Source organism: Scyliorhinus torazame, chromosome 14 (assembly GCF_047496885.1).
Source record: "Scyliorhinus torazame isolate Kashiwa2021f chromosome 14, sScyTor2.1, whole genome shotgun sequence".
Lineage (NCBI taxonomy): Eukaryota > Metazoa > Chordata > Chondrichthyes > Carcharhiniformes > Scyliorhinidae > Scyliorhinus > Scyliorhinus torazame.
In genome coordinates, this window is record NC_092720.1 from 228,769,573 (window position 1) to 228,783,819 (window position 14,247).

A 14,247-nucleotide genomic window follows, 5' to 3' on the forward strand; every position below is an offset into this window, starting at 1 on the left:
AGACTTGAGGGGCTGAATGGGCCTCCTCCTGTTCCGGTGTAACAGACTCGAGGGGCTGAATGGGCCTCCTCCTGTTCCTGTGTAACAGACTCGAGGGGCCGAATGGGCCTCCTCCTGTTCCTGTGTAACAGGCTCGAGGGGCTGAATGGGCCTCCTCCTGTTCTTGTGTAACAGGCTTGAGGGGCTGAATGGGCCTCCTCCTGTTCCTGTGTAACAGACTTGAGGGGCTGAATGGGCTCCTCCTGTTCCTGTGTAACAGACTCGAGGGGCTGAATGGGCTCCTCCTGTTCCTGTGTAACAGACACGAGGGGCTGAATGGGCCTCCTCCTGTTCCTGTGTAACAGGCTTGAGGGGCTGAATGGGCTCCTCCTGTTCCTGTGTAACAGGCTCGAGGGGCTGAATGGGCTCCTCCTGTTCCTGAGTAACAGGCTCGAGGGACTGAATGGTCCTCCTCCTGTTCCTGTGTAACAGGCTCGAGGGGCTGAATGGGCCTCCTCCTGTTCCTGAGTAACAGACTCGAGGGGCTGAATGGGCCTCCTCCTGTTCCTGTGTCACAGACTGGAGGGGCTGAATGGGCCTCCTCCTGTTCCTGTGTAACAGGCTCGAGGAGGGGGCTGAATGGGCCTCCTCCTGTTCCTGTGTCACAGACTCGAGGGATAGAATGGCCTCCTCCTGTTCTTGTGTAACATACTCAAGGGGCTGAATGGGCCTCCTCCTGTTCCAGTGTAACAGGCTTGAGGGGCTGAATGGGCCTCCTCCTGTTCCTGTGTAACAGGCTCGAGGGGCTGAATGGGCCTCCTCCTATTCCTGTGTAACAGACTCGAGGGGCTGAATGGGCCTCCTCCTGTTCCTGTATAACAGGCTCGGGGGGCTGAATGGGCCTCCTCCTGTTCCGGTGTAACAGACTCGAGGGGCTGAATGGGCTCCTTCTGTTCCTGTGTAACAGGCTCGAGGGGTTGAATGGGCTCCTCCTGTTCCTGAGTAACAGGCTCGAGGGGCTGAATGGGCCTCCTCCTGTTCCTGTGTAACAGGCTCGAGGGGCCGAATGGGCCTCCTCCTGTTCCAGTGTAACAGGCTCGAGGGGCTGAATGGACCTCCTCCTGTTCCTGTGTAACAGACTCGAGGGGCTTAATGGGCCTCCTCCTGTTCCTGTGTAACAGGCTTGAGGGGCTGAATGGGCACCCCCTGTTCCTGTGTAACAGGCTCGAGGGGCTGAATGGGCTCCGCCTGTTCCTGAGTAACAGGCTCGACGGGCTGAATGGGCCTCCTCCTGTTCCTGTGTAACAGGCTTGAGGGGCTGAATGGGCTCCTCCTGTTCCAGTGTAACAGGCTCGAGGGGCTGAATGGGCCTCCTCCTGTTCCTGTGTAACAGGCTCGAGGGGCTGAATACCCCTCCTCCTGTTCCAGTGTAACAGACTCGAGGGGCTGAATGGGCCTCCTCCTGTTCCTGTGTAACAGGCTCGAGGGGCTGAATGGGCCTCCTCCTGTTCCTGTGTCACAGACTCGAGGGGCTGAATGGGCCTCCTCCTCTTCCTGTGTAACAGGCTCGAGGGGCTGAATGGGCCTCCTCCTGTTCCTGTGTAACAGGCTTGAGGGGCTGAATGGGCTCCTCCTGTTCCTGTGTAACAGACTCGAGAGGCTGAATGGGCCTCCTCCTGTTCCTGTGTAACAGACTCGAGGGGCTGAATGGGCCTCCTCCTGTTCCGGTGTAACAGACTCGAGGGGCTGAATGGGCCTCCTCCTGATCCTGTGTAACAGGCTCGAGGGGCCGAATGGGCCTCCGCCTGTTCCTGTGTAACAGGCTCGAGGGGCTGAATGGGCCTCCTCCTGTTCCTGTGTAACAGGCTTGAGGGGCTGAATGGGCCTCCTCCTGTTCCTGTGTAACAGGCTCGAGGGGCTGAATGGGCTCCGCCTGTTCCTGAGTAACAGGCTCGAGGGGCTGAATGGTCCTCCTCCTGTTCCTGTGTAACAGGCTCGAGGAGGGGGCTGAATGGGCCTCCTCCTGTTCCTGTGTAACAGGCTCGAGGGGCTGAATGGGCCTCCTCCTGTTCCTGAGTAACAGACTCTTGGGGCTGAATGGGCCTCCTCCTGTTCCTGTGTCACAGACTGGAGGGGCTGAATGGGCCTCCTCCTGTTCCTGTGTAACAGACTCGAGGGGCTGAATGGGCTCCTCCTGTTCCTGTGTCACAGACTCGAGGGATAGAATGGCCTCCTCCTGTTCTTGTGTAACATACCCAAGGGGCTAAATGGGCCTCCTCCTGTTCCAGTGTAACAGGCTTGAGGGGCTGAATGGGCCTCCTCCTGTTCCTGTGTAACAGGCTCGAGGGGCTGAATGGGCCTCCTCCTGTTCCTGTGTAACAGGCTCGAGGGGCTGAATGGGCCTCCTCCTGTTCCTGTGTCACAGACGCAAGGGGCTGAATGGGGCTCCTCCTGTTCCTGTGTCACAGACTCGAGGGGCTGAATGGGCCTCCTCCTGTTCTGTGTAACAGGCTTGAGGGGCAGAATGGGCTCTCCTGTTCCTGTGTAACAGGCTCGAGGGGCTGAATGGGCTCCTCCTGTTCCTGAGTAACTGGCTCGAGGGGCTGAATGGGCCTCCTCCTGTTCCTGTGTAACAGGCTTGAGGGGCTGAATTGGCTCCTCCTGTTCCAGTGTAACAGACTTGAGGGGCTGAATGGGCCTCCTCCTGTTCCTGTGTAACAGACTCGAGGGGCTGAATGGGCCTCCTCCTGTTCCTGTGTAACAGGCTCGGGGGGCTGAATGGGCCTCCTCCTGTTCCGGTGTAACAGACTCGAGGGGCTGAATGGGCCTCCTCCTGTTCCTGTGTCACAGACGCAAGGGGCTGAATGGGCCTCCTCCTGTTCCTGTGTAACAGACTCGAGGGGCTGAATGGGCCTCCTCCTGTTCCTGTGTAACAGGCTTGAGGGGCTGAATGGGCTCCTCCTGTTCCTGTGTAACAGGCTCGAGGGGCTGAATGGGCTCCGCCTGTTCCTGAGTAACAGGCTCGACGGGCTGAATGGGCCTCCTCCTGTTCCTGTGTAACAGGCTTGAGGGGCTGAATGGGCTCCTCCTGTTCCAGTGTAACAGGCTCGAGGGGCTGAATGGGCTCCTCCTGTTCCTGAGTAACAGGCTCGAGGGGCTGAATGGGCTCCTCCTGTTCCTGAGTAATAGGCTCGAGGGGCTGAATGGGCCTCCTCCTGTTCCTGTGTAACAGACTCGAGGGGCTGAATGGGCCTCCTCCTGTTCCAGTGTAACAGGCTCGAGGGGCTGAATGGGCCTCCTCCTGGTCCTGTGTAACAGGCTCGAGGGGCTGAATGGGCCTCCTCCTGTTCCTGTGTAACAGACTCGAGGGGCTGAATGGGCCTCCTCCTGTTCCAGTGTAACAGGCTCGAGGGGCTGAATGGGCCTCCTCCTGGTCCTGTGTAACAGGCTCGAGGGGCTGAATGGGCCTCCTCCTGTTCCTGTGTAACAGACTCGAGGGGCTGAATGGGCCTCCTCCTGTTCCTGTGTAACAGACTCGAGGGGCTGAATGGGCCTCCTCCTGTTCCAGTGTAACAGGCTCGAGGGGCTGAATGGGCCTCCTCCTGTTCCAGTGTAACAGGCTCGAGGGGCTGAATGGGCCTCCTCCTGTTCCTGTGTAACAGACTCGAGGGGCTGAATGGGCCTCCTCCTGTTCCTGTGTAACAGGCTCGAGGGGCTGAATGGGCCTCCTCCTGTTCCTGTGTAACAGACTCGAGGGGCTGAATGGGCCTCCTCCTGTTCCAGTGTAACAGGCTCGAGGGGCTGAATGGGCCTCCTCCTGTTCCAGTGTAACAGGCTCGAGGGGCTGAATGGGCCTCCTCCTGTTCCTGAGTAACAGGCTCGAGGGGCTGAATGGGCCTCCTCCTGTTCCAGTGTAACAGGCTCGAGGGGCTGAATGGGCTCCTCCTGTTCCTGTTCTGGGTGGAAATGCTCATTTTGAGTTCGCCTGGATTCTGTAATGGGGTCTGGAGTGAGCAATGACGTTATCTCTATTCTTACCCTGGCCATCTCTAAATTAACGGATCAATTCTAAATCACTGCCTCTCTCTGAAACTCACCATTTGGGAACATAAAGTGAATCTCTCTCTCTGCCGTGTTAAAGCAGTCACTGCCGTGTAACGCATTCTGAATTTTATCAGTTCCGTATATTGCCCGTAAACTAGAAGCAATAAATATGAAGAGAGTCAAATTCATCACAGTGAATTCCATCAGCTCCTTCGAAACATTAAATATCTGAGACTAGAACCTGCAGGACTGAGGAGGTGCGGACCCCAAATGACGGAACAACACCTTCCAAATACTGTCCCATGTACACTCCCCCCGTATCCACCCCTCCCCTCAAATACTCCCCCACTATGAAAACTCACTCGGTATCCACCCCAGCCTCTCCAAATACTCCCCCACCCTCTGTATCCACCTCACTCCCTCCAAATACTCCCCCACCCTCTGTATCCACCTCACTCCCTCCAAATACTCCCCCACCCTCTGTATCCACCTCACTCCCTCCAAATACTCCCCCACCCTCTGTATCCACCTCACTCCCTCCAAATACTCCCCCACCCTCTGTATCCACCTCACTCCCTCCAAATACTCCCCCACCCTCTGTATCCACCTCACTCCCTCCAAATACTCCCCCACCCTCTGTATCCACCTCACTCCCTCCAAATACTCACCCACCCTCTGTATCCACCCCAGCCTCTCCAAATACTCCCCCACCCTCCGTATCCACCTCACTCCCTCCAAATACCCCCCACCCTCTGTACCCACCCCAGCCTCTCCAAATACTCCCCCACCCTCTGTATCCACCTCACTCCCTCCAAATACCCCCCACCCGCTGTATCCACCCCAGCCTCTCCAAATACTCCCCCACCCTCTGTATCCACCTCACTCCCTCCAAATACTCCCCCACCCTCTGTATCCACCCCAGCCTCTCCAAATACTCCCCCACCCTCTGTATCCACCTCACTCACTCCAAATACTCCCCCACCCTCTGTATCCACCTCACTCCCTCCAAATACTCCCCCACCCTCTGTATCCACCTCACTCCCTCCAAATACTCCCCCACCCTCTGTATCCACCTCACTCCCTCCAAATACTCCCCCACCCTCTGTATCCACCTCACTCCCTCCAAATACTCCCCCACCCTCTGTATCCACCCCAGCCTCTCCAAATACTCCCCCACCCTCCGTATCCACCTCACTCCCTCCAAATACCCCCCCACCCTCTGTACCCACCCCAGCCTCTCCAAATACTCCCCCACCCTCTGTATCCACCTCACTCCCTCCAAATACTCCCCCACCCTCTGTATCCACCCCAGCCTCTCCAAATACTCCCCCACCCTCTGTATCCACCCCACTCCCTCCAAATACTCCCCCACCCTCTGTATCCACCCACTCCCTCCAAATACTCCCTCACCCTCTGTAACCACCCCAGCCTCTCCAAATACTCCCCCACCCTCTGTATCCACCCCAGTGTCTCCAAATACTCCCCCACCCTCTGTATCCACCTCACTCTATCCAAATACTCCCCCACCCTCTGTATCCACCCCACTCCCTCCAAATACTCCCCCACCCTCTGTATCCCTCTCACTCACTCCAAATACTCCCCCACCCTCTGTATCCACCTCACTCTACCCAAATACTCCCCCACCCTCTGTATCCCTCTCACTCACTCCAAATACTCCCCCACCCTCTGTATCCACCCAGCCTCTCCAAATACTCCTCCACCCTCTGTATCCACCCCACTCCCTCCAAATACTCCCTCACCCTCTGTGTCCACCCCAGCCTCTCCAAATACTCCCACACCCTCTGTATCCACCTCACTCCCTCCAAATACGCCCCCACCCTCTGTATCCACCTCAGTCCCTCCAAATACTCCCCCACCCTCTGTATCCACCTCACTCCCTCCAAATACTCCCCCACCCTCTGTATCCACCTCACTCACTCCAAATACTCCCCCACCCTCTGTATCCACCTCACTCCCTCCAAATACGCCCCCACCCTCTGTATCCACCCAGCCTCTCCAAATACTCCCCCACCCTCTGTATCCACCTCACTCCCTCCAAATACTCCCCCACCCTCTGTATCCACCCCAGCCTCTCCAAATACTCCCCCACCCTCTGTATCCACCTCACTCCCTCCAAATACTCCCCCACCCTCTGTATCCACCTCACTCCCTCCAAATACTCCCCCACCCTCTGTATCCACCTCACTCCCTCCAAATACTCCCCCCACCCTCTGTATCCACCTCACTCCCTCCAAATACTCCCCCACCCTCTCTATCCACCCCAGCCTCTACAAATACTCCCCCACCCTCCGTATCCACCTCACTCCCTCCAAATACCCCCCCCCACCCTCTGTACCCACCCCAGCCTCTCCAAATACTCCCCCACCCTCTGTATCCACCTCACTCCCTCCAAATACTCCCCCACCCTCTGTATCCACCCCAGCCTCTCCAAATACTCCCCCACCCTCTGTATCCACCCCACTCCCTCCAAATACTCCCCCACCCTCTGTATCCACCCCACTCCCTCCAAATACTCCCTCACCCTCTGTAACCACCCCAGCCTCTCCAAATACTCCCCCACCCTCTGTATCCACCCCAGCGTCTCCAAATACTCCCCCACCCTCTGTATCCACCTCACTCTATCCAAATACTCCCCCACCCTCTGTATCCACCCCACTCCCTCCAAATACTCCCCCACCCTCTGTATCCCTCTCACTCACTCCAAATACTCCCCCACCCTCTGTATCCACCTCACTCCCTCCAAATACTCCCCCACCCTCTGTATCGCTCTCGCTCACTCCAAATACTCCCCCACCCTCTGTATCCACCTCACTCCCTGCAAATACTCCCCCACCCTCTGTATCCACCCCACTCCCTCCAAATACGCCCCCACCCTCTGTATCCACCCAGCCTCTCCAAATACTCCCCCACCCTCTGTATCCACCTCACTCCCTCCAAATACTCCCACACCCTCTGTATCCATCCCACTCCCTCCAAATACTCCCTCACCCTCTGTAACCACCCCAGCCTCTCCAAATACTCCCCCACCCTCTGTATCCACCCCAGCGTCTCCAAATACTCCCCCACCCTCTGTATCCACCTCACTCTATCCAAATACTCCCCCACCCTCTGTATCCACCCCACTCCCTCCAAATACTCCCCCACCCTCTGTATCCCTCTCACTCACTCCAAATACTCCCCCACCCTCTGTATCCACCTCACTCCCTCCAAATACTCCCCCACCCTCTGTATCGCTCTCGCTCACTCCAAATACTCCCCCACCCTCTGTATCCACCTCACTCCCTGCAAATACTCCCCCACCCTCTGTATCCACCCCACTCCCTCCAAATACTCCCCCACCCGCTGTATCCACCCCAGCCTCTCCAAATACTCCCACACCCTCTGTATCCACCTCACTCCCTCCAAATACGCCCCCACCCTCTGTATCCACCCAGCCTCTCCAAATACTCCTCCACCCTCTGTATCCACCCCACTCCCTCCAAATACTCCCCCACCCTCTGTGTCCACCCCACTCCCTCCAATAACTCCCCCACCCCCTGTATCCACCTCACTCCCTCCAAATACGCCCCCACCCTCTGTATCCACCCAGCCTCTCCAAATACTCCCCCACCCTCTGTATCCACCTCACTCCCTCCAAATACTCCCACACCCTCTGTATCCACCCCAGCCTCTCCAAATACTCCCCCACCCTCCGTATCCACCTCATTCCCTCCAAATACCCCCCCACCCTCTGTACCCACCCCAGCCTCTCCAAATACTCTCCCACCCTCTGTATCCACCTCACTCCCTCCAAATACTCCCCCACCCTCTGTATCCACCCCAGCCTCTCCAAATACTCCCCCACCCTCTGCATCCACTCCAGCGTCTCCAAATACTCCCCCACCCTCTGTATCCACCTCACTCTATCCAAATACTCCCCCACCCTCTGTATCCACCCCACTCCCTCCAAATACTCCCCCACCCTCTGTATCCCTCTCACTCACTCCAAATACTCCCCCACCCTCTGTATCCACCTCACTCCCTCCAAATACTCCCCCACCCTCTGTATCCCTCTCGCTCACTCCAAATACTCCCCCACCCTCTGTATCCACCTCACTCCCTGCAAATACTCCCCCACCCTCTGTATCCACCCCACTCCCTCCAAATACTCCCCCACCCTCTGTGTCCACCCCACTCCCTCCAATAACTCCCCCACCCCCTGTATCCACCTCACTCCCTCCAAATACGCCCCCACCCTCTGTATCCACCCAAGCCTCTCCAAATACTCCCCCACCCTCTGTATCCACCTCACTCCCTCCAAATACTCCCCGATCCTCTGTATCCACCCCAGCTTGTCCAAATACTCCCGCACCCTCTGTATCCACCTCACTCCCTCCAAATACTCCCCCACCCTCTGTATCCACCTCACTCCCTCCAAATACTCCCCCACCCTCTGTATCCACCCCAGCCTCTCCAAATACTCCCCCACCCTCCGTATCCACCTCACTCCCTCCAAATACCCCCCCACCCTCTGTACCCACCCCAGCCTCTCCAAATACTCCCCCACCCTCTGTATCCACCTCACTCCCTCCAAATACTCCCCCACCCTCTGTATCCACCCCAGCCTCTCCAAATACTCCCCCACCCTCTGTATCCACCCCACTCCCTCCAAATACTCCCCCACCCTCTGTATCCACCCCACTCCCTCCAAATACTCCCTCACCCTCTGTAACCACCCCAGCCTCTCCAAATACTCCCCCACGCTCTGTACCCACCCCAGCGTCTCCAAATACTCCCCCACCCTCTGTATCCACCTCACTCTATCCAAATACTCCCCCACCCTCTGTATCCACCCCACTCCCTCCAAATACTCCCCCACCCTCTGTATCCCTCTCACTCACTCCAAATACTCCCCCACCCTCTGTATCCACCTCACTCTATCCAAATACTCCCCCACCCTCTGTATCCCTCTCACTCACTCCATATACTCCCACACCCTCTGTATCCACCTCACTCCCTCCAAATACACCCCCACCATCTGTATCCACCCAGCCTTTCCAAATACTCCTCCACCCTCTGTATCCACCCCACTCCCTCCAAATACTCCCTCACCCTCTGTGTCCACCCCACTCCCTCCAATAACTCCCCCACCCCCTGTATCCACCTCACTCCCTCCAAATACGCCCCCACCCTCTGTATCCACCCAGCCTCTCCAAATACTCCCCCACCCTCTGTATCCACCTCACTCCCTCCAAATACTCCCCCACCCTCTGTATCCACCCCAGCCTCTCCAAATACTCCCCCACCCTCTGTATCCACCTCACTCCCTCCAAATACTCCCCCACCCTCTGTATCCACCTCACTCCCTCCAAATACTCCCCCACCCTCTGTATCCACCTCACTCCCTCCAAATACTCCCCCACCCTCTGTATCCACCTCACTCCCTCCAAATACTCCCCCACCCTCTGTATCCACCCCAGCCTCTCCAAATACTCCCCCACCCTCCGTATCCACCTCACTCCCTCCAAATGCCCCCCAACCCTCTGTACCCACCCCAGCCTCTCCAAATACTCCCCCACCCTCTGTATCCACCTCACTCCCTCCAAATACTCCCCCACCCTCTGTATCCACCCCAGCATCTCCAAATACTCCCCCACCCTCTGTATCCACCCCACTCACTCCAAATACTCCCCCACCCTCTGTATCCACCCCACTCCCTCCAAATACACCCTCCCCCTCTGTAACCACCCCAGCCTCTCCAAATACTCCCCCACCCTCTGTATCCACCCCAGCGTCTCCAAATACTCCCCCACCCTCTGTATCCACCTCACTCTATCCAAATACTCCCCCACCCTCTGTATCCACCCCACTCCCTCCAAATACTCCCCCACCCTCTGTATCCCTCTCACTCACTCCAAATACTCCCCCACCCTCTGTATCCACCTCACTCCCTCCAAATACTCCCCCACCCTCTGTATCCCTCTCGCTCACTCCAAATACTCCCCCACCCTCTGTATCCACCTCACTCCCTGCAAATACTCCCCCACCCTCTGTATCCACCCCACTCCCTCCAAATACTCCCCCACCCGCTGTATCCACCCCAGCCTCTCCAAATACTCCCACACCCTCTGTATCCACCTCACTCCCTCCAAATACGCCCCCACCCTCTGTATCCACCCAGCCTCTCCAAATACCCCTCCACCCTCTGTATCCACCCCACTCCCTCCAAATACTCCCTCACCCTCTGTGTCCACCCAACTCCCTCCAATAACTCCCCCACCCCCTGTATCCACCTCACTCCCTCCAAATACGCCCCCACCCTCTGTATCCACCCAGCCTCTCCAAATACTCCCCCACCCTCTGTATCCACCTCACTCCCTCCAAATACTCCCCCACCCTCTGTATCCACCCCAGCCTCTCCAAATACTCCCCCACCCTCTGTATCCACCTCACTCCCTCCAAATACTCCCCCACCCTCTGCATCCACCTCACTCCCTCCAAATACTCCCCCACCCTCTGTATCCATCTCACTCCCTCCAAATACTCCCCCCACCCTCTGTATCCACCTCACTCCCTCCAAATACTCCCCCACCCTATGTATCCACCCCAGCCTCTCCAAATACTCCCCCACCCTCCGTATCCACCTCACTCCCTCCAAATACCCCCCCACCCTCTGTACCCACCCCAGCCTCTCCAAATACTCCCCAACCCTCTGTATCCACCTCACTCCCTCCAAATACTCCCCCACCCTCTGTATCCACCCCAGCCTCTCCAAATACTCCCCCAACCTCTGTATCCACCCCACTCCCTCCAAATACTCCCCCACCCTCTGTGTCCACCCCACTCCCTCCAATAACTCCCCCACCCCCTGTATCCACCTCACTCCCTCCAAATACGCCCCCACCCTCTGTATCCACCCAGCCTCTCCAAATACGCCCCCACCCTCTGTATCCACCCCAGCCTCTCCAAATACTCCCCCACCCTCTGCATCCACCCCAGCGTCTCCAAATACTCCCCCACCCTCTGTATCCACCTCACTCTATCCAAATACTCCCCAACCCTCTGTATCCACCCCACTCCCTCCAAATACTCCCCCACCCTCTGTATCCCTCTCTCACTCCAAATACTCCCCCACCCTCTGTATCCACCTCACTCCCTCCAAATACTCCCCCACCCTCTGTACCCCTCTCGCTCACTCCAAATACTCCCCCACCCTCTGTATCCACCTCACTCCCTGCAAATACTCCCCCACCCTCTGTATCCACCCCACTCCCTCCAAATACTCCCCCACCCGCTGTATCCACCCCAGCCTCTCCAAATACTCCCACACCCTCTGTATCCACCTCACTCCCTCCAAATACGCCCCCACCCTCTGTATCCACCCAGCCTCTCCAAATACTCCTCCACCCTCTGTATCCACCCCACTCCCTCCAAATACTCCGCCACCCTCTGTGTCCACCCCACTCCCTCCAATAACTCCCCCACCCCCTGTATCCACCTCACTCCCTCCAAATACGCCCCCACCCTCTGTATACACCCAGCCTCTCCAAATACTCCCCCACCCTCTGTATCCACCTCACTCCCCCCAAATACTCCCCGATCCTCTGTATCCACCCCAGCTTGTCCAAATACTCCCGCACCCTCTGTATCCACCTCACTCCCTCCAAATACTCCCTCACCCTCTGTATCCACCTCACTCCCTCCAAATTCTCCCCCACCCTCTGTATCCACCCCAGCCTCTCCAAATACTCCCCCACCCTCCGTATCCACCTCACTCCCTCCAAATACCCCCCCACCCTCTGTCCCACCCCAGCCTCTCCAAATACTCCCCCACCCTCTGTATCCACCTCACTCCCTCCAAATACTCCCCCACCCGCAGTATCCACCCTAGCCTCTCCAAATACTCCCCCACCCTCTGTATCCACCCCACTCCCTCCAAATACTCCCCCACCCTCTGTATCCACCCCACTCCCTCCAAATACTCCCTCACCCTCTGTAACCACCCCAGCCTCTCCAAACACTCCCCCACCCTCTGTATCCACCCCAGCGTCTCCAAATACTCCCCCACCCTCTGTATCCCTCTCACTCACTCCAAATACTCCCCCACCCTCTGTATCCACCTCACTCTATCCAAATACTCCCCCACCCTCTGTGTCCCTCTCACTCACTCCAAATACTCCCACACCCTCTGTATCCACCTCACTCCCTCCAAATACGCCCCCACCATCTGTATCCACCCAGCCTCTCCAAATACTCCTCCACCCTCTGTATCCACCCCACTCCCTCCAAATACTCCCTCACCCTCTGTGTCCACCCCACTCCCTCCAATAACTCCCCCACCCCCTGTATCCACCTGACTCCCTCCAAATACGCCCCCACCCTCTGTATCCACCCAGCCTCTCCAAATACTCCCCCACCCTCTGTATCCACCTCACTCCCTCCAAATACTCCCCCACCCTCTGTATCCACCCCAGCCTCTCCAAATACTCCCCCACCCTCTGTATCCACCTCACTCCCTCCAAATACTCCCCCACCCTCTGTATCCACCTCACTCCCTCCAAATACTCCCCCACCCTCTGTATCCACCTCACTCCCTCCAAATACTCCCCCACCCTCTGTATCCACCTCACTCCCTCCAAATACTCCCCCACCCTCTGTATCCACCCCAGCCTCTCCAAATACTCCCCCACCCTCTGTATCCACCCCACTCCCTCCAAATACTCCCCCACCCTCTGTATCCACCCCACTCCCTCCAAATACTCCCTCACCCTCTGTAACCACCCCAGCCTCTCCAAATACTCCCCCACCCTCTGTATTCACCCCAGCGTCTCCAAATACTCCCCCACTCTCTGTATCCACCTCACTCTATCCAAATACTCCCCCACCCTCTGTATCCACCCCACTCCCTCCAAATACTCCCCCACCCTCTGTATCCCTCTCACTCACTCCAAATACTCCCCCACCCTCTGTATCCACCTCACTCCCTGCAAATACTCCCCCACCCTCTGTATCCACCCCACTCCCTCCAAATACTCCCCCACCCGCTGTATCCACCCCAGCCTCTCCAAATACTCCCACACCCTCTGTATCCACCTCACTCCCTCCAAATACGCCCCCACCCTCTGTATCCACCCAGCCTCTCCAAATACTCCTCCACCCTCTGTATCCACCCCACTCCCTCCAAATACTCCCCCACCCTCTGTATCCACCTCACTCCCTCCAAATACTCCCCGATCCTCTGTATCCACCCCAGCTTCTCCAAATACTCCCGCACCCTCTGTATCCACCTCACTCCCTCCAAATACTCCCTCACCCTCTGTATCCACCTCACTCCCTCCAAATACTCCCCCACCCTCTGTATCCACCCCAACCTCTCCAAATACTCCCCCACCCTCCGTATCCACCCCACTCCCTCCAAATGCTCCCCCACCCCCTGTATCCACCTCACTCCCTCCAAATACTCCCCCACCCTCTGTATCCACCCCAGCCTCTCCAAATACTCCCCCACCCTCCGTATCTACCCCACTCCCTCCAAATACTCCCCCACCCTCTGTATCCACCTCACTCCCTCCAAATACGCCCTCACCCTCTGAATCCACCCCAGCCTCTCCAAATACTCCGCCACCCTCTGTATCCACCTCACTCCCTCCAAATACTCCCCCACCCTCTGTATCCACCCCAGCCTCTCCAAATACTCCCACACCCTCTGTATCCACCTCACTCCCTCCAAATACTCCCCCACCCTCTGTATCCACCCCAGCCTCTCCAAATACTCCCCCACCCTCCGTATCCACCCCACTCCCTCCAAATGCTCGCCCACGCTCTGTATCCACCTCACTCCCTCCAAATACTCCCCCACCCTCTGTATCCACCCCAGCCTCTCCAAATACTCCCCCACCCTCCGTATCCACCCCACTCACTCCAAATACCCCCACCCTCTGTATCCACCTCACTCCCTCCAAATACTCCCCCACCCTCTGTATCCACCCCACTCCCTCCAAATACTCCCCCACCCTCTGTATCCCTTTCACTCACTCCAAATACTCCCCCACCCTCTGTATCCACCCCAGCCTCTACAAATACTCCCCCACCCTCTGTATCCACCCCAGCCTCTCAAAATACTCCCCCACCCTCTGTATCCACCCCACTCCCTCCAAATACTCCCCCACCCTCTGCATCCACCTCACTCCCTCCAAATACTCCCCCACCCTCTGTATCCACCGC

The 14,247-nt window shown here is 57.5% G+C and overlaps 1 protein-coding gene across 1 annotated transcript in view; it reads right to left on the minus strand.

Annotated features, from left to right (window-relative positions):
• LOC140389448 (nucleoside diphosphate kinase homolog 5-like) overlaps positions 1-14,247 on the minus strand; it is a 170,985-nt gene that overhangs the window by 23,951 nt on the left and 132,787 nt on the right. The window contains exon 4 of the mRNA XM_072473583.1: positions 4,077-4,177. Coding sequence (XP_072329684.1) covers positions 4,077-4,177 — 101 coding nt within the window. The remainder of the gene's footprint in view (positions 1-4,076; positions 4,178-14,247) is intronic.